The following is a 21,231-nucleotide window of genomic DNA, read 5'->3' as shown; positions in this document are numbered from 1 at the left end:
ACAGCTCTTCTGTCTGGGCAACTACGCTTCACTGCAATTTTGCAAACCTACTTTAACAACTACCCAGTTCTCAGACATTAGTTCATTTGAGACATTACTTTCTATATCCCCTTGTGCCAATTAAATAATGAACCCTTTCAACAGCAATTTATAAAATATTAAAAACTTAAGTTTCACTTTTACCTTAAAGTTATCATAAAAAACAAACTAATTTGCAAAAGAAGAAGGTCATAACCGCCTGAAAAGGAAACACAGCTTTGCTAAGACTTAAGAATTGGGGGAAAGAGGGCACAATTAAAGCCTTATACTAATAATATTAATAGACTTGCACTCTTTGTTCAACTCAAAACTAATACAAATGCAAATTTTCAGGAGGGAAGACTTACTACATAAATTAGTTTCAACTGAGGATCTCTAAGACCTTGCACCTACTGGTCCTATATACCCTGAAGGAGCTAAAAGCCTTTGTGAAGAAGTAAGCTGATTTTCTATTTTAAAATTCCTTTCTGGAATCATTAAAGCAACACAGAAGATGATGTCTCACACAATAGTATGAAGGAGGCAAAGAGATCATCTCTAACACAGGGTCATCAAAGTCACACTCAAAGAAACTTTTTTAAGCTAGCTCCTGCCTCAGCACAGCTTCTCTCCATTAATGATACTCACGTGAACACCAGCACTGTAACACATGAAATACCTCATACACCCTTATTATTTATTTTCACAGTATGCAAGTATAGCAGAGCACCCTGCTCTTCCTATTCTACAGAGGAAGACAACCACAAAATATTCCAGCTTAAAAAATTATTTTCAGAGTACTTCTACATATTTTTACTCTTAACTCTCTTTTTGCCTGTTAATTTTAGGTATTTAATTAAGTATCTTGCTGGTCCTAGAAACTTTTAAGTACATACACAGCTACTCCTCCCCATACAGTTTTCTGGCAATGTATACAGTTTTAAATGTTTCAGGATTTGCATTTCTTATAATGATAGGCCTTTCAGATAAGGATGTGTGAGAATATAATAACCACAAAATTATTACAAAATGCATCTAATCAGACAAAATGAGTTTGTACTTGTACTTAAAAATTAAACCTACTTATTGACTCACTTCTACAAACAGGTTCTTATGCCTCCTCCCCTCCACACACAGGAGAGGGAATTATGCATTAAACAGTCAAGGCAAAACACAACTACCACCAAGTGTGTAAGATTACTCTCACAGTTTTATAATATTCAGTATTGTATGCTTTTTTTCCCCTGTTGATATTTCACACTGTCTCAAATACAATTGCTTAAAAAAATGTATTACTTGCAGTAAATAGTTTAGAAAATTTATGTATTTTGGAAAAGGCTACTCAGGCAAAGTCCATCCTTTCCCACAAGGAACACTAAGCCAAAGCTCAGGCTTTTAGGGTATTTCAAAAGCATTAGCCTTTAAACCACACAGCAAGCTATGTGTCAAATGTACAGTCATTCTCCATTCCTCAGGCTGTTTCTAAGAAATAGCTTAAGATTCTTCTCTGAAAAAAGCCATGCATTTGCATTGCCTCCTGGATGAAATACTACTACCAAAAAAGTATGTGATGTCTGTAGCAGTGCCAAGACAGACCCAGCAGAGGACACAGCTCCTTCCACGTGCAGTCAGGGTCCTGCTCCCCTTACATGACTCCTTCATCCTCCCATCAGACAGAGCAGCTCTTATTATCTGTTAATTCACATCAACATCATCCACAGCTTTTTTTGCGTCTAACACACCCTCCAGAGTCCAAAAAAAAAGAGAGATAGTGACAGTCTTTCTACAAAATGCTCCCATCCGTGCCTTCAGCTCTTGAACATATTCTCAGTATACATAAGCATATACATACTTGGGACCAATATTTCTCTGAGTTTTATCTTACATTCATAGTAAATGTGATGCTCAGCTGTTTCTTCACCACCACAAGTGTCTCACTCCTTGCCTGCATATCTAAATATTGCTTAACAATATAGGTTATGCTGCTGCTGGAGCACCAGGCTGTGATGCTGCTTCCCAGACAGGTGCACGCTGGCTTGCTCTGTTAGGTGAGGACACCGAACAGTTACACAGTATTTTATTTTAAAATGCTGTACAAGCATTAACTAATCTGCCCAGTGCCCTGCGAGGGAGGTGAGCATAACTCTCTCCTATTTCACAGATGAAGAAACAGACAGTTTAAGTGATTTGCCCCAGGCCACACAGCGAGGCAGCGGACAGCTGGGATTAGCGTGATGCTCTGGCCTCGCGTCCCCAGCCAGTCTGCTGGGCTGCTCACACCTCCCCTGCCAGAGGGAAACCAAGGCTCCTGCCTGGCCAAAGCACAGACCTTCCCTTGGTCAGGCCCCTCAGCAAAGAAGGAGTCTCCTGGAAAAAGGCTCATGCACCTAACTGCAGGGCAAGCTCAGGGTCTCATGTTTTGAACTTGCCACAGCACAATCTAAAAGCCTCCAAAGGAATTCACTGGATTTTGAAATATACAGGAACTAGTGAGGAACAAGTCACTACAAACTCCAGGGGTTTTTATTAATTGAGACCCCCACAAAAATATTGGTAGAATAAGAGAGGTTCCACAGTCTCCTCCTCTTACTACCCCGTGGTTTAAGCTTCTTAGAGCCTTTTAAGACGGATTGAACCAGAGGCTGTTGTCCAACTTTGTCACATCCAATAATCTGAGGAAAGTCTGACATGGCTTTCAGGTGAACCCGTGTAGTTCCCATTTACATGTCTCAGCTAAATCACTTGGAAAGATAGTTCAGTGCCACAGCCCCCCAGAGCCTCTAGGACAGTTCTCCTGGACCACCAAAAGGAAAAGGTATTCGAACCAGAATCACAGTAAGCAGACTTCCTCTGCACAGCAGTCCTTCATATTTACAGGCAGCAAGATTTTTTTACATTTAGATCATTCTTTCCCAGCTCCTTTATTAGTCTGAAAGGACTTGACTGGATTTCCTTATACTGTGATTAGTCATTTTTAAGAAGCAGCCCTCTGCTTGCTACAAATACACTGGTAGAGGAAAAAAATAATTGGGGAACACATTTCATATTGTTGAAATGAAGTCCAGCGAAGCCAGATTTTACACGACATGACAACGTACTAATGCCAAACTGACACAAATTCTCATCTATGCGTTTTGGCTTTAATGGGTTAATTAGCTTGGCTGGATACAAATTTTAATTATCTGAGTTTGACATTAATGTCCTTGGAGTGTTGTCTATAAGGATTTGGGGAATCATAGACATCATTTTAGTTACTTCTGGAAACTGTGTGTTACACTGGGATTTAAATAGTAAGAACAGACAAGAATAGTGAGAACAGGTTGATCTATTTTGAAAAGTCAGACTTTGTGAAACAGGACAAACAGAAACGAACCTGTAGCCTAATGTACCTGGTCTTCACGGGAGTCTCATGGATACAACACAGAAAATAATCTCCTTTGAGGATAGGTGACAGGGCCAAAATTTTAGATTAAGCCTAATAAAGAATTCTGTATACAACTGAGATTTAGAGTAAAGATCTTCCCAGTACCTAACACAGTTTCTCATGTAGAAGATAACCAGTTTTAAACACAGTTATTTATACATAGAGTGTTGATATAGGCCAGGAACAACCACCTACCTCAGTTCCTGACAGTGGTTCAGTTCCTCCAGCAAGAGAACCAGGCGGTATAACCTGAAGGCAGAACCTCAGTAGTTCATACTCTCACCATGGAAATTATGGGCATTACTTATTAAGTGCATTACTTATTTTCTTACTTTATAGGGTCTGCATAAGTAGATCAATCACCTGAGGGTTTTTGAATGTATTTTCAATAAATATGCATTTAATCAACAACAGAACTTTTGGTAGCCAATACTTTTCCAACTGTCACGGGTTACTTGAAACAGGCAATAAAAAAGCAAGCAATATCTACTAGAAGCTTTTCGAAACACCCTTCTCTGTTCTTTTCTGCTCATTTTTCTAGAAATGGATTTAAGAGTGAAAAGAGAATCCTGATGACTTCCTGTATATATGGATTTAAGCTCTCTTTTTGCTTGCAACAAGACCTGTAAATTCATTCCTTATAAAAGCAATTGCACCAGTTCTTTAAAATGCAATCCAACCCTTTGTGCAGCAGCTTTTCACCCTTTAAAGACAATCTTCATTCTGTTTTCCTTGTTCCCTTGGTACCAAAACCAAAGTCATTTGGATTTTTTTCCGTAAAATTTGTACAGGCAATTTGGCTTTGGGAACACTAAGTAAATGCAATGCATTTCTCTTTTAAGTTCACGCACCTATGTAATTGCTAGAATTATCTGAATACATTTAAATTCCTTCTAAATGAAGGAGGGTGGCATTCAGACAACTCCTCTGTTGCCCAGTAAGAATCATAAAAAAGGTAAGGGCTTATTTGAATCACAGTATGAAACTTACAGAAAGGAGTCTATTCTCCTTACTTTGTTCCGGTGTGTTCTGGTTAAAATACCCAGACTGTGGTCCTGTGAGAAGCCAAACACCTCCTGGGAACTGCAGAGCAAATTTAGAGCACTTAGCACTGCATCGAATCAGCTCCTAACTTAACAAGGGTAAGGAAGGAACTGAGGGAGGTTATCAAACTAAGAAGTGATAATCGCAAAAAATGGTGAAAAAAAAGTTTAAAAGCACAGAGGAACAGAATTCTATTCTCTGCTGTGCAAAAGAAGAGCAGAAAATTGTATTTTTTTAATACAAAAAGCAAAAGCTGAAACTTTTTGCAGTATTGCCTGCACTTTTTGTTCTTAACCCCAAAAACTGTGAGTAGACGAGCTAGTGTTACATTATTTAGAGTATCACGGAAGGTATTTTTACCCTTGGATAAAACATTAAAACCTCTAAAGGCCTTACTCATTCACAGATGGGAAATGGAAAGCCTTCCTATCATGTGTTTTGGAGACAAAACCTTTTTTTCTGGAAATGCTGATAAGGAACAAATTCAAACTGGTCCTCATCCACCCGGATCATCTAATTAAAACAATGGTATCTTTTAAACCCTGTATCCTGAGCTATCGGTCAATTTTGATTGACACAAATATTTGTATTAGGGGTTACACACTGCAATTTACAATTGGGGACTATCACAATACTGTATGTTAATGTAATCAGTATTTTCATTTCATGAATTCATTTGCAGCATGACACTGCAAGGGTATTCTTACATATACTGAAGACACAATTGCTAAGTAGTTCAACAATTCTCCTTTAAGTGGGATTTTTTTTTTATCTGATAAATTTTTAACACAATAAAACCACTCCTAGTTCTGTGTACATGCTTTAATTTCCCACCTTTTAAAATGTTTAGACACTTGGAATACCTAGCATACTGAATTAATCCACAAATATTTACAATAAAAATCTATTTAATTTCTTTCTATAGTAACTACCACAGGGACTATTGTAATGAAAAATTTCCCATCTTAAAGAATTAATGCGATTACTGATATAGAGAAGAAATGTAATTTATATCATCACAAACACGTAAAAGATATAATCCCATATTCACAAAAAGAATCTTTATTCCCTCTTTGAATTCTGAGACAATACAGTCTTGCCTTGAGGAGAACAGAAATATTATGAAGTACCTTAAGCAAGATAATTGTAGGAGAAAAAAAGTACAATTGCATTATTGTTGTGCTAAACTGTGACATACTTAAAAAGCTAATTTCTTTTATTTTAATGGAATTTGGTGTGCATATCCTTTAATCTACTTCACTATTTCTTCACGTTTTTACACAAAAACACATGTGTGAAGTGTTTCCCATTATCTGTATTACCTGGTTTAACAAATTACGATGAATTTAAAATAATTAAAAATATACTTGGAAATTCTATAAACTTCAGTCTATTTATTCACTATTTTGGAGCTAACTAAATACCTAGAATGTCACAAAAATGCACAGCAAACTAAAGACCTACTGCAACTCAAGTATTATTCAAGAAGATACGATCAATATTTGATGAAAAAGTAACATTTGACATGAGTGACTGTCCCAAATTTTACCAAATACATTTCAACCAATCACAGTGCTGAACAATTTGCATCTAAATCAAAAGCTAAGCAAACAGAAATGTATCCCCAAACTAGGGCTTTCTTCAGCTATGTCAGCTGAAGTGCATTTAAAATTCAGTATAGTCACCCTTCAATTATTCCTTTCAATTAAATAAATTTTAACCAAGAAATTAATCTACAGTGGCTGGGCATTTCTCTACTCCACAGAAGCAAACATTTTTTCACTCATTCTCTTTTAAAAAGCAAATTTAACAAAACTACTAAGACAAAAAGGATGACCTAATTAGTACTAAGTAATATTTAAAGCTTTTATATATAGTACACTCTTATTGCTACCCCTAACTTCCATGGCTTTATACTCACTGGTATTGTTTGATTTATCTGGCAAGTACTGCTGCTTAAGCATGCAAATTCACATCCCTCTGTTCTTGTATGCACCCAACATACACAGAAGGAGTCAAACTATAAAGACAATGTCCTGTGAGCTTTGCTTCAATTACCTGTAAGGTACTGGGGGGCTCCAAGGCCAGCAGGGACAGCCCTGGTGACCAGAGGTCTCCAACACACGAGCCAAAGGCAAGAAGGAAAACTCCCCCAATCCAGTAAGGAAGAACACCCAAAACTGTTCTAGGCATCTCTTGCCCCTTTCTACCTGACAGACAGTTCCCCTAGACAACCTGAACAGATGCTCTCCCACTCCTCATTCTGCAGAGTGAGACACAAGAGACAATGTGCAATGAAAATACCTTGTATTTATTTCCTTATAGTCCTAACTCTTGCTAAAGCACTGAATTACTAGGGCTGTACTAATTAAGTTTGTTTCAGTTATCTGAACAGATCTGACCAGCTAGTTATAAAAAAAAACACCCATCTAAATTAAGCACAGTAATATTGGCGAAAAAATTTAGGTCACTGAAGAAAAAAAACATCAACAAATATAGCCAGGTTTATTTCAGCATGAGCATCTCTTTGCTCTGTTTAGTCCCCAATTCCTATATATCAAAGCCTTTAAGTACACATTGGCCTTAAACACGTGCTTAAAAAAGCTCTGCCCTGTTAGGACCTTCTGCCTGGCACACAGGACGTTGAGGACTGCTGGCAGTGTAATCCCCTGCAGTGAGCCTGCCCTCTTTTTCCAGTGTGTGTGACCTACTCTTGGAATTTATGTCCAAAACAAAAAGATTATGTACAAAAACTCAAATCCCATTGTGTCAATGTGATGATAATGCCCAATCACAGCACCCAGTAAACTATGCTCCCAAAAGGCCACTGAAAGCAGGAGTCACACCTGTGAAAGTAACTGCAGCACAACAAACACACAAAAGAGACTTTAAATTAATACTTTCCAAACATCAGTGTTGCAAATTTGTGCCACAAGCAGCTAATACGTATTACATAGCAATGGCCTACGTGTCTTTCACATACATAACTTTTATCCTTAGAACAAACTAATAAAATCTCTAATATTCTCTAAGTTGCATTCATTTAGCATGAAAATAGTTTAAAGAGTTTAAGTAAGTTGTACTTTTTGAGGGAGAAAAATGTATCTAGGAAAGAAGTAACCCTTTTTCACAATCATATGTACTAATATGTTTTTTACCATCTAAAACTGAGAACAGTCCTTAAAAAAAAGTTTTAGTTAATACCAGTGTTTTGGAGCCTCCCACTGGCAGCCATCACACAGCTGAAGTGAACTATCAGCTGAATGGAGGGTTTATATCCAGCATCAATGACTATTCTGCTTTGAAAGAAATTAGTATTTCTGAGTTCGTATTTTAAATGCAATTTAAAAGATCATAAAGGAAAGAATCCAGCATTTATTGTGTGTCTCCCAGCAGACTACTTAATGTTCAAACACCTACTATGCAAAGGTCAAATGATTTCACCGAATGTAATGGTGACAAAAGTATTCTGCAGCACTGAAAAAAATATCAGATGATCAAAGAAAAAGATCTGGACCTGAGAACTCACAAGAGTCACAATAAATAATGTAGATTCAGTTCAGTAAGAAAGAAAATTGCAAAGTTATGTCAGGATAACCAGATTAAGAAAGATAATAGGTAAAACACAAATTACATACTTTTGGCAATGCTCTTCATAAAGGAGTATTTTAAAGCAATACAGCAAATGAATTTTTATTTTAAAATCCTCAACTATTTTTACATAAATACTGCCTGCATAGAATTGGAAAAATAAGCTTATTCAGATAGGGAACCTCCAGGGTATTCTGCTGCAGGTAGCAACATGGATAGCTGCAGTCAAACAAAAATCCAGCATAAATAGTTGTGGTAGTTATAATATAAACAGGACAAAGCTGCAGAGAGCACCCACTGAGGAATGGGACAGGTTACAGGTAAGCCAGTATGAAAAAAATCACCTCAAATACTTGTCTGAAGCAAAGAAAGGCTAATAGGCACCAATTTATTTTCCATTTTGTTGTGCTTTTTCTTCCTTGACATTTACATCAAATATTTTAGGTTCTCCTTCTTTCTAACATAAAGTTCCAAAGTGCACCATGCACAGCTCTTGCTCTGGTCCTGGCTCTTCTAAGCCAAGATCTCAACAGCAGCTACAAAGAGCTGGAAACCAACCCAGGAATTGCCCAGGAATTCCCAGGAATTGCCTATCTGCCCCTGTGATGGGTTTTTATGTAACTGAATTTGGTGGTGACCAACTGCACTGGATCTGGGGAGATCCAGGGACTCCACACCAGAGGAACATCAAGGGCAGGAGGCAGAAATGCAGCTGAGCAGCAAGTATAAAAAACAACAAGCAATAGCAAAGTATGTGGAGAGAGAGGGAAAATAAATGGAAAACTTCATGGCCAAAAAAAAAAAAAAATCAAAAAAAAACCCCAACAATAACCAAAACAAAGGACAAGGCAGCAAAGAAATAAGAAACAAGACAAGGTAACAAAATATAGGGAATAAGGTAACTAAGAGCAAAAGCACAAGGCAGTGTCTACCTCTCCTCTTTCTGGAAGAAACACAGCATTTTTTATATTAAAAAAAAAAGTGAAAGGGGGTTTTTACTTAAGTTTCTTTTCCTAATTAGACATATCCAATCAAGTCTCAAGCAAGGATGGAAGACAAGGTGCTAAACTAATACTAGACCTGAATGGGACTTCCATTTGTGAACTCCCAAAAAGAAAAAAAAAACAGAACAGCACAGATATCATTAATTTTGTGCATCAATACAACGTACACAATTTTAACCATTAAATTATGTTCAGAAACATACATACGTTTTTTTCTGTGCTCAACCAGCTCAATGGCTTGCTTTGCTGAGCATTTGGAAAACCAGTTGTCCCCTAGCAGAACAGTGATCTCATTGGTGTGGACAAGCTTTCCTGGCATGAAGGCAAGAGGACCAAAAGGTACCTGTCAAAGACACAGACATCACTAATGAAAATAAAACTTTGGTAATCATACATTTTAAGTTTTTTAAAAAAGCAAAACACAGATTTTAGAAAGCTAAAAATTCTACAGAAGCTATTTGGTGAATAACTCATAAATATTCAAATTATCAAATCCATTTGAATTTAGTATTATACTTACAAAATCTGAAAACTTGAATTTCACCAGACAACTTGTTTTGTGACACAGAACTATAGTACAGCTGAATGCTCACTTGGAAAACAAATTCACTTCATCTGAACATATTAACCTTGATAACACAAATTATTTGTTATATGCAGACTACATTCATTTCCTAATAAAAGCCAGATTAGCTTTGCTAAAATTTTTTATAATACTTAAATAAGTATGATAAACTCAAAGATGAGGTGCTCTTCTCAGAATCTGTCTTGCTAATAGCAAATGCCCAGAAACTCCAGTGTAAAACACTGGGGCTCCCAGCAGGACCACAGCCAGTGTTTAATCTCACTCTGCTGGGTCATTCACCGTGCTGCAAACCTTGACCTTCCAGGGATGCTTCACAAACAACTCTCACCCTCTAACTGCTCTCCAAGCACAAGGACAATAGACACAAGTAGGAAAACCAGGACACTTCAAGCAGGAGTACATAGGTGACAAACACATTTTAGAACTTTACATCTGCTTCCTAAAATGTGAATCTCCCATTTTCACATGCATTGCAACATCCAGGACACTGGTTTTACAACTGAAGACATCTTCTACTGCCCAGTTTTAAAGGCAGTGCTTGGGCAAGTCTTCTGGGTGAGGAGGAGCCCTGGTCACCCCCACTCCTGCCCCCTGCACCAGCCCTGGCATTCTGACCCCCAAGCCCACTGCCACCTGCCTGGCTGCCTGTGCGCTTCAATTGTGAAGAAATTTGGAAACCAGAATCAAATTATATCTAAAATGGAGATAGCATAAAGTCCACATCCACATCAAGTCTCTCTCTTTTTGGGGTAACGATCTATCTCAGATGGTTTGTACCAGCTCCCTCTACTTTATTCTTCTGCCTTCTTCCTCAGTTTCTCAGCACAGCCACTTGTTTTCTCATTGTGTTTGTGCTGAAGCAGAGCACTTAGCCTAGTGGATCTGTCTCCTTGGAAAGCAATCTTCCCTCTCTTCCATATCCAGGAGGGTCCCAGTGCTGGCAACAGTTCTCCTGACACTAAGACTATGCAGAATGTGCTTTTCCTACATGTGTGCCCTCCCTGACTTCGTTATAAAGTAGCAGACTGCACAAGCTGCCTGTTCACTCTTCCCCCAAAATGATGAAAGCAAAATTAAGCAAAATTAAAAGCATATGAAAATATTTGGCTAACAGGATAGGAACTGCTTCTATACATTTAAAGTAACAGATGTGAGTTAATATTGCTGCTTCAACCAAGAATAAGCACTATCTAGCTTTCTTTAAAAATAGGAGGGTTTCTATGCTTTGAAACAGCACATCTTTATGGCCACACATACACACATGACAAATGGAATACACACATAAAATCCAGAGCTGTATCACCAGCACAGCAAAGGGAAACCCTCCCAGCGCTGTCTTACTGAAAAAACAACTCTATATCTAAACCAGGCTGCCAAGGAAGGCAGCAGCCAGGCACCGAGTGCTGAATCAGCCACTCAGTTATGTGCAGTACAACTTCCCTGCCTTCAAGGATGTATCTTGAGTTTAATCTGAGAAACAAAGAGAAAGACAAGCCAATTTGTTCAAAATTTTACTGAGTGCAAGCCAACAGGGCACATTTTATACAGGGAGCTCTGCAGTTGTTATGGAAGATTCAGAGCACCAGAAAAGATCACTATGTCAATAGGAAGATCGGTGGAACAAAAATTAGCAGCACCTTTTTATGTAAAAATCAATGTTCTAGGGTTTATTTCCATGAATCAGGAAATACTACAGCCACTTGCTTCTTAGGAAATGACTAAGTACTGTAATTCAGTCATAATTATCATTTTCTATACAATAGATTTACATATCAAACATGTCAGGTTTTGTGTTAAGCATTTATGTCATCAGCTTTCAGTTGTCAGTAACACTGTAATTTATAATGGATTTCAAAGAAAAGAGAAAGAAACAAAAGCAAAGGTGTAACTATTATCATAGTAAATGTAACATTACTAAGTACTGGCAACCTGACTAACACCTCACCTCCAGTGGAGGCAGCCCAGGTTTTAACAGCTTTAGCCCATTTTCTTGTGAGACCTTTGCCATGTACATACCATGACATCGTAGGACAACTTGTCAGGCAATGTCTGGAGTCGTTCCTGAAGAGCCTCATAGTCACTCTCCACCTTCTTCCTGTTGACAAATTCAAGTTGGTTCAATTTCCCAGCTAAAGTAAAGAGTTAATGGTTTTCTGCTAGTAAATCAAAAACATACCAAAAATACAGAAAAATTAACTGTTTTACTCTAACATAAACAGCTGACAGATTAAGAACTCATTTATAAAAGACATGGGATGACAAACATAATAGCTATATTATTTTCTAATAATGTGTATTGAGATAGGTAAATTATTATTTTACATCGTACATGTCTCATTCAGAATTAGAATTTTTCATGGTGCAAAAAAGCAGTACTTTCACTAGGATTTGGAGTATCTGACTCCATGTTCAAGTCCAAGTTATAACACCACCAGTATTTAGAAAAAGAGCTGAAAATCCAGTTTATGCTTTCTAAGAGGCAAATTCTTCAAATTATCATTTGTAATACAGAGCTCATATATTGACCTTGGTTTGAGCTGACATAAATAAGCAAAATTTTAATTTTGATTTTCCCATGAACTTTGTATTCCTATCAGGAGCCAACACTCCTGAAAGATGGCTCAACCTCCAAGATTCTGTCACATCTTCAAGCATCCCTTCTAAATAAGACTCATGCTACATGTTGCTACCCAGGAGAGAAATGGTCTGGTGAACTGGGAAAAGATATTCATTCCCTTGGCAGACACCTGGACTTTCACAGGACTTTGCAAGAAACAGCACTTCAGTGGCTGCAAAGATTTTACTGTGTGGAAAATAAACAACTACACTCCCTCTTAAAAAGCCTTTTTTTATAAAGGCATTTTTAAATACTTAAATTTGTCTGGGAAAAGTCTTTTAATGGACCCCTGCCATTCTAAAGATGGTCAGAAATTAGCTCCTCCATGAAGTAGCTGGCATATAAATGTCAGGTTTGATGATATTGTTTACTTGTACTTCCAAACAATAAACATATATATGGTAGTAAATTCTGCAATAAAAGGCAACTGAAAGCACAGAGCAGCACAGTTAACAATGCTGACCCAAGATGTAAATTACAGGTTTTCTGAGGATGATTCAAGAAAGCAATCTATAAATGTGCTGAAAAATGAATGTCATAGTTGATAACACAACTCTCAAAATATTACCATTGATTTTCTTAGATTCATAAGCAGAGTGAAATCTTTTTCAGCATTCATTTTGAAAAATTATCTGATACTCTTATGTTGCACTCATTTGCTTCACAGTTGAACTCTGTAACCACCCTACTTTATACCTATTTTAAGTTGTTGAACTCATCCTGAATAAAAAGAATTTAGGTTTTTATGCCACTTGGACATTAAAACAATATTCCACATAACTGATTTACAGAAGATGCTGGCTGCTGCTTTGCTCCGACAGCAGATTTCTCCAAGACATTTCAGGCAAGTCTTTCTGTCTGTTGCCCACATAAGAGTGAAAACATAATTCACTTCCTTCAAAGAAGAAGGACAAACTCATGAATCTTAGCAAAATGCACTGAGATGTTTTGGGGGAGGAAGGAATATAATGAAAACTTGGTGTCAACAATAACAATCAATTACTTAATGCTATTTACAGAACCCAGCCTTCGCCTCGAGAGATCTGGATTTGAGAAATGGACTCCAAGCAGCCACTGAAAAGCAAGGCCTGGCAGTATGTCTCAAATGCAGGAGAGGATTCCACGGGAAGAGCCTGGCATGAAAATCCCTCACTCATAGCAGGATTTCCATCATTTCATGGCTGAAAGTCACTCAGCATTTCTTCATTAACCTGAAGACACTAAGGTCTGACAGCTGCGTGTTACTCAATAGTCTGACCAGGGTCCAGGAGAAATCACTTGTCACAGAAGCTGTGCCACTTTAGAAGCAAAGCATCCTGCTTTTTGTCCTGGGACTGCTGCCCCTTGCTGAGCTAACCTCCACCACGGCAATGGGGTCACATCCTGAAATGGGTCATGCAGATAAAGAAAATTCAAATTGATCATTTTAAATAACTAGCCTCAAACAGCATTACTTAAGGAAGAAAGCTCTCTTCATGTACAGCTGATGCTTTCACAAGTGCTGGGGTGTGCCTGTGCTAGTCTGCCACAACAGGCAATGAAGAACCAAAGGGAACAGGGAGGAAGAATCCTGGGATTCCAGCTATGAATATGTCCCTAGAAGGGGAAATGCATGTCTATCTATTAATCCCATACCCAACCCATTACTGGATTCATGGCTTTAGAAATATACTTCAAAAAGTGCCCTGAAAAATGGGAAAGAAAATAATTTAATGGAAATATATTGAAGCTGAGCATTTTAAAACCCTATTGTTATTCACCCAATTCTATTCAACATCTTTCTGTGTCACTGACTACTTAAAAGGTCTTACGTGAACAAATTATTCAGTTGAAACAAGAGCACTCAGCTCTTGCACAATCAAGATCTAAATAAGAGTACTAAATTTTAAATTATTTTTATGAAATAAAGATTGTATGGATGCTATAAAAACTGCTTTTCTATGTAAAAGAAATCGGTAAGTTATTTTTTTCATTAGAGGTTCTATGCCCAAAACCCCCAAGTTCAAGGGGTCATTGCCAGAGCTGGCACAAAAGCGAACACAGAGCAACTCCTCCTTCCAATGCCAACACTCCCAGGCCACTCCACAAACCTCAACCATTGTAAAAAGGAAAATGACTGTCACAATTTTCCAAATGCTCAAAAATCTGTTCAAGTTTTGCAGCTTTCTGCCAAATAGTTTATTTCTGAAAAGCACTGTCTCTGAGTGGAAGAATGCACATGCAGAATTTCACAGGAGCCAGTAGGCACAGACACTGTGAAGCTCCTGAGAAAGTGCATGATCTGGAGATAGCCTGCCTGCCTTCACCACAGCAGCACCAGGAGGCACTTCAATATTTCCCTTATTGAAAATTAATGCAGCCTCTGAATTTTAAACATAAATGAAACATATTAGTTTTAGATTATTTTTGCGAGCCAATAGTCAGAATTTAATATGATGATGTGTATAGATTGCCTTGATTTTTTTTCCTCTTATCCAGCGCTTGCAGCCTATGTGCATTTAAACTAAAAACATTTGATACACACTAAATATAAATTATTTGCTTGGAGATCTTTCAGGCATGAAGAAAAAGCCTCTTAAAATAAATTTAAAATATTATATGCTTGATGGTGTATAACCAAAGGTTTAATCTCACCACTAAAGGGGCAGTTGCTGTGATTCTGCAATAACCCTGCAGACAATAATCAAGACAGCTCCTGTTGTTCTCTCAGTAAAATCATGGTAAACACAGCATGGATATATCGTAATTTGATATCTGTAAGATCAACTGTTATATCTCACAGTAACTCATAATATAAGATTTCATTCACCATTAAATGTACATTTTCCTCAGATGTCATACAAAACCATTATTTACTAGGTATGTTTTCTATTAACCACAGATTGCCAACAGAGAAAAAAATGCCCAGAGATAATCTTTTGTATATAACAAACCATTTATTTTAAGTATTAAAAACTAAGCTTTAGCATGTACTTTACTTGGTGGGGGAAGGTATCAGTGAAACATTACTTTCCACATTGTTTCAGCACATGGAGGGGAGCAAGTGGAATTTCCCTACTTGCTCCATAGTTAGAAAACAACAATAATTCTACCCTGGGAGCATCTTTTCACCATTCAGGCAGATTAAGCATTCACCCAACAAGGTTACTTGGGTAAAAATGACAGATGAGATAGGTTTTTAAGGCAGAAGTATAAACACTGAGGCTCACTGTATTTGTAATTCAATTGTATCAGTGAGAAATAAATATATTTTAAGGAGAGAACATTGCAACAATTCTAAGCTATCACTAACTACAATCCCCAAAACATGCTAGCAGGATTTGGCTCCCATCAGAATAAACAGCAATACTTTACTAAAACATAACTAGGTTACTCATCAGTATTTTAGACACGTAGACTTTTTTTACTTACCAGTGCTGGATTTTTTCTTGGCAGCCAGTGACCACCTGTCATTAAAACAGATAACTACTCATGAAAAAAACAAAGCTAAGCACACAGCTGCAATGTCAATGCATCAGAAACTAGAACAGGAGCTTTACAGATTTGGTGCTGCCTCTATCCACATTTTTATTTGTCAGGGCAAAGGCGTGTGAATGGCCGTTGTTAAGCAGCACACTTTATCACAGGCTAATGCAGAGTGATAACCACAGAAAAAAATTACAGCTTTTCACTTCTTATTTTGGTGCAATACCTGCTCCATAACTATTATGTGACACACGATCTGAGGTAAGTAGCAGTTTGTGCAATCTGCCGATCTATTTCAGTGTTACACGTTTGCAGAATAAGAAAACAACATAAATTATAACAAGACATCAATGTAACTCCCATACTCAGTCATTAAAAAGCAAAACAAATAAGTCTCACATCAGCAAAAACATTTTTTCTCTATCACTACATCAACAACTGTTTCCACTGGCCACTTTAACTTGAAAAAGCACAAATTAACTTTGTGCAGTGTAAATTTGGATATTTGACACCATGATGGGCTGCTGGCTTCTCGTCTTTCTGGGTGTCAAACTTACTTCCTTATGTCACAGGCTTTTCCAAGAAATACAAAAGAATTTACAAAATAAAGCACACTGTTAAGATTAAATATTTTTACCTTTTTAACTGCAATTTTTAGACTATATATATAGCAAACAGGCAGGATGCTGAAACCTGTGACCTTCTCTGCCACAATTACATGGAGATTTTGTCTTTCAAAACATATTCTGATCTCTGAATAATAGTTACCAAAAATACAACACAAACAATTTCATTCAATTATATGAAATGCAATGAAGCCATGAGGCAGTTAAATATGTCTAGACAGTTTCTCAATATAAGCGTTTTCTAGATTCGTTTTTTACAAATTTCGTTTTTCCTATAGCCAAAATAATGCTAACATTCAAAAGCAATTAATGAGAAAATTTGCAGAGAAAACAATAACATACATTCAAGTACCACTGAAATCACTGGAGCAGATAATTCTTTTTTTTTTTTTTTCAAACAACAGAATGAAAGACTTTTTTTTTTCAGTTAGCATATGTGCAGCTTTTGCACAACAGATCTCAGACCCTGCACTTCCTACTCATGGAGGAGTAAAAAAAATGGGACTACTTTGTGAGCTAATAATTCTTTAAACAGAGCAAAGTTCTTAAATGAAAAGGATCAGCTTTACATTTGTGGTTACGTTATTTCATAATCCATCAGGAAAGTCAGCCAGGTAGTTCATCCCACATAAGCCAAGTTTAAATTTATCATTTGCTTTAAACTCCTACAAATCAAATGCCTAGCAAAATATCTTCCTTAATGTGCAAGGCAACTATTTTTAAGCTTGAGAGTAAATACACAGACTTGTACAGGACATCAAGCCAGAAATCTAATTCATACTATTAATATGAAGCCCATTTTAAGAGTAAAGTTTCTGCAGAAGACATAAATTGTCTGATAACAAAGCTAAGGCACACTGGAGTCCATCACTAACAAGTCAAGGAGTCCAAACCTATTCTATCCACATCCTTCTTCCTTTCACATTTGGCAGTGATTGTGAAGTACACAACATAATTTAGCATACAAAAATGTTTATGAAATCCTTTAAGAAAGTTTCAATTTAATTGCCCCATTTCAGATGAAGATGGAAAAGACAGGAAGCTTTCCATTCCCAATACATGACTTTCCATGCATGAAGTGAGCTGAAAGCACAAAAAGAAAAGCCCTGCAAACCATAAGAGCAGCATGTTCATTAACCTCTACATGATAATCCTTTCGTAGCTGCATATTAACTAGTTACATATTCATAATCATTTACATTATTTAGAGGACCTTCTATGAAAATTTCCAGGCTATATCCATTAGCCACAATGTTAAAGGTTGCAGAAGATAGTCTACTTAATGTTTCCAGGAAGCTTTTTTAATTAGTAAATATGTAAATTGGGCACATATGTTTTTTATGTTTTTAAGAAATCGTCCATCAGTAAAACAGCATAGGGGCATATGCTGTTTCCACCACCCTTTATCCCCCTTTAAAAAAAAAAAAAAAAAGAGAAAATCAATAACACCAATCAATTTTAATTTAATTCTTCTTCTTCGATATAATCTCTCTTGAAGGGATACCAAAGGGTGGAACCAACAACAAACCTTTTCATTTCACTGGCCAGCATAAAATGAGACCTTTTACAGAAGTGCTAAAATATACCACCTTAAAAATGTTGCAGGCTGCACTCCTGGAACTGAAGTCTATTAGAAGAATAGAGAGAATAAATATTGAAAAAAAGATGGAGATCAATTATGCATATGACCTTTATTAGGTCAGTCTCACTGTTTGGATAACAACTGGTCTTATCACAGCAAAGAAACAAATAGATAAATATATAAACAAATCTTTGAGTCTTTGGCTTTAATCAAACACAGGAAAATCATTAGTCTATCTTCCACACATAATTTATATCCAGAGTTACAATTAAAGAATGAAAAACCCTTTTAGGGTAAATAAAATAAATGACCTGCTTGTTTATTCACTTGAGTTCAATTTACCTGGACAGCTAGTGCCACCAAGTATGCCTTACTTTTAACACATCACTGTGAAGTAGTACCAACAAACTCTGAATTCTCCCCTTTTAGGCATAAAACTGTATGAGCTTGTGAATGCACGTGGTTATCAGTGGCTTATCTGCATACTAAAATATTTATTAAACTATTCTTGCAGCAGATTTAACATTACCTAATCATGGGTCTAGTTATTAAAACAGGATCCACTGTCAGAAAACATATTCCATAGTCTTAAAAGAAAGCAAATAGGCAAATATCTTGCTTCCCTCCTTTCTACCAACAGCAGGTTGTCAAAATGCAGTGCTTCTCAAGCCCCTGACCCACCAGAACTACATCTGCGAGGTCCACAAGCTCCCTGGCAACTGGGGAGAGGCCATCCCTGCAGGAATTCCTGCTGGATTAAACCAGCAGATGATGTGCTTGTTCTGCTCTCACTGCTACGTGCCTGAGCTATTTCTAGGGATACCTGTGTTGCTACTTTTAGGGAATCCCTCGTTCGCAGATGTCACAGAGCACGAGGATCAGCTTTAGACCTGTGATCAGGTCCCAGGTGTCCCCAGCTCCACCGAGCCAGTGTGATCCCAGGGCAGATTGCAGGCTAATGACTCCAAATCACCCCCAGGCAACTCCTGTCACCCAGCCAAGGACTTCATTAGCTGAACAGACAGAGAATTCCTTCTCTGCAACACATTCTCCCTTCCCAGTCTATCTTACATGCTACCTTCCCTAAATCTGCTCCATGAATTCAAGCGGGCAGCACTTTGAAAAAGCACTGCACTCATTCTGCAGGCCGAGTTACAACCACTGGCTGTGGGCAGGGCTGGGAAGGGAAGCCAGAGCTCCTAATTCAGCAGCCACGCTCGACCATCACTTCCAACATCTCCTGGGCAATGAGGACAGGCGAGAAGGATGCTGTAGCACAAAGCAGATCCTCACCTGTACGTGCCATGGGTCTCTAACCTATCCCACATCAGCCCAGCACGTCTTCACCCTCCTATACTAGAGCACTTCTTTCCTGCACCTTATTTTTCCTTATCTCTTACTTCCACAGGGCTCCCATTACTAACAGCTGAATACAAATCTCTGTGATGCTTCTGATTAACAAAGTGATGCACAAAGAGTTCTCTCTCCATTCCATGACTACGTTGTTTTATTCAGGTACTTCTCCAAGGTGGGGGGCATGCAAGCTAGGCATAACCTACAAAGGCGCTGGGTTTAGCACACAGAGGCCAATTCTCTCTCATCCCTTCTGAACAGCAGTAAGACAAGCTGCCAAGTCAGAACCTTATTTATGTCTCAGCTTGTGAAAATTTTAAGTAACAGAGCTGGTCCTGGCATCACCTGCAGATGCAGGCAGCTTGGGGTACCAATGCTAATCCCGCTCTGTGTGAGCCGTACAGTTATGTTCAAGTCCAGAGAAGTAGAAATTTTTAAGTTTCCAAGATGGAAGTCAAATTCAATGAAAATGATGAAAATAAAAATGTCACATCCAATTAGGAAGAGGTCCTAAATGAATGAGAGGCCATTTCCACACTTGTAAGTATGAAGGTGGAAATGTGAAGCACAGCACAAAAAAAAAGTTTCCCTTTAAACAAGTTGCAAGTTAGGCCAAGCAAATGTCTGCTGGTTCTACATGCACACTTGAGCATTTTGCTTCAAAACTGTGGCTCACAATCTGGCTGGTCTTCTGAAATTAGAAGCTAGGGACACAGATCTAATCCCAGCTCTGATTCTGTTTCTTCTATATGGCCTTGAGCAAATCACAACCTCTCAGTCTACATTTCTTCATCTGCAAAATGGGGATAATAGTATTAACCTACCCACCTCAGAGTGTTTAATGATGATTAATTAATGTGAGAAAAGCACTCTAAAGATGTAAGAGCACTATATGAGTGATAAAGCATTATTTACCACTTGAAAAGTAATCTGAATAAAATCAGATATGCAAGTAATTTGTTTACATGTAGCAATAATATAATTTGTGACTATTTAATCTTGAATTAGTCTCACTTTAAACATCCCTTTCAATCACATTTCCAGTTACTTAGGGAAAAATGACAGTATGGAATACTTTTTGTGGAAGCAAAGCAAGTAATGAGGCGGTAATTAAAGTAAGGGTCTAATAAAGTCTAAAACCAATGACTTGCCTTCAGGAGACTGTCCCTGCCATTTGGGACTGTAAAATATCTCTGTTTCAACCTAGGTCCTGCTGTTCAGAACTTGCCACCAGTGTGTGCTGGTTTCCTGAAATGCAGGTCCATGTTTGCAAGGTTCATGATAAATCCAACATCATTTCCATTACTGACTTCCTTCAGGTGACTGCAACTCTGCATAGTTCTAAATGTTAAATATTCCACATTCAAGTATTTACTATGGTTAATACATGCACATGAGCTGCCTCCATCTGGAAATGTTTGCAGTATCAAAACCCTCTCTGCCATGCAACTCATGCATGAGATTTCCCTCTTGTAACCCAAACACTAAAATTTTACCCAAGAAATTATCAGTTCACATACCACTTTACATTACAGAACAACACTAATGGGTGGTCAAATATTTAATCATCTCTTGGTAACAAGGATGTAACAAGCCACAGAAAAAAAAATAAACATTCAAAATGAATTTTCATTTTATCCTCTAGGAACTACACAGTACTTGCCTAGAACACAGCAATCACTGATGGAGAAAGACAGAAATTAACATCTGTACAATTGTTTTTCCTAGAGCCCCATTTTCAATCAAAAAATGAAATAAAACTATTAAAAATTCTTCAGTCTGTTGGCACACTGTATGATCTAATGCAAAAGGAAGAAAGCACTTCTGAGCTCTCATATTCATTTATTAAATCATATTACTCAAAAATGCTATATTCCAACAAATTATTAACATAAAACTCCCTTTGGGTGGAAACTTTTGC

The 21,231-nt window shown here is 37.6% G+C and overlaps 1 protein-coding gene across 1 annotated transcript in view; it reads right to left on the bottom strand.

Moving 5' to 3' along the window:
* The window catches only part of URI1 (URI1 prefoldin like chaperone), a 41,028-nt gene that overhangs the window by 13,687 nt on the left and 6,110 nt on the right, over positions 1-21,231 (bottom strand). The window contains exons 2-4 of the mRNA XM_030282038.4: positions 15,696-15,730; positions 11,684-11,762; positions 9,289-9,424 (exon numbers count right to left, since the gene is read on the bottom strand). Coding sequence (XP_030137898.4) covers positions 9,289-9,424; positions 11,684-11,762; positions 15,696-15,730 — 250 coding nt within the window. The remainder of the gene's footprint in view (positions 1-9,288; positions 9,425-11,683; positions 11,763-15,695; positions 15,731-21,231) is intronic.

Source organism: Taeniopygia guttata, chromosome 11 (genome assembly GCF_048771995.1).
Source record: "Taeniopygia guttata chromosome 11, bTaeGut7.mat, whole genome shotgun sequence".
Classification (NCBI taxonomy): Eukaryota; Metazoa; Chordata; class Aves; order Passeriformes; family Estrildidae; genus Taeniopygia; species Taeniopygia guttata.
The sequence above is the reverse complement of the archived record's forward strand: the minus strand, read 5'-3'. Positions and strand labels throughout refer to the sequence as shown.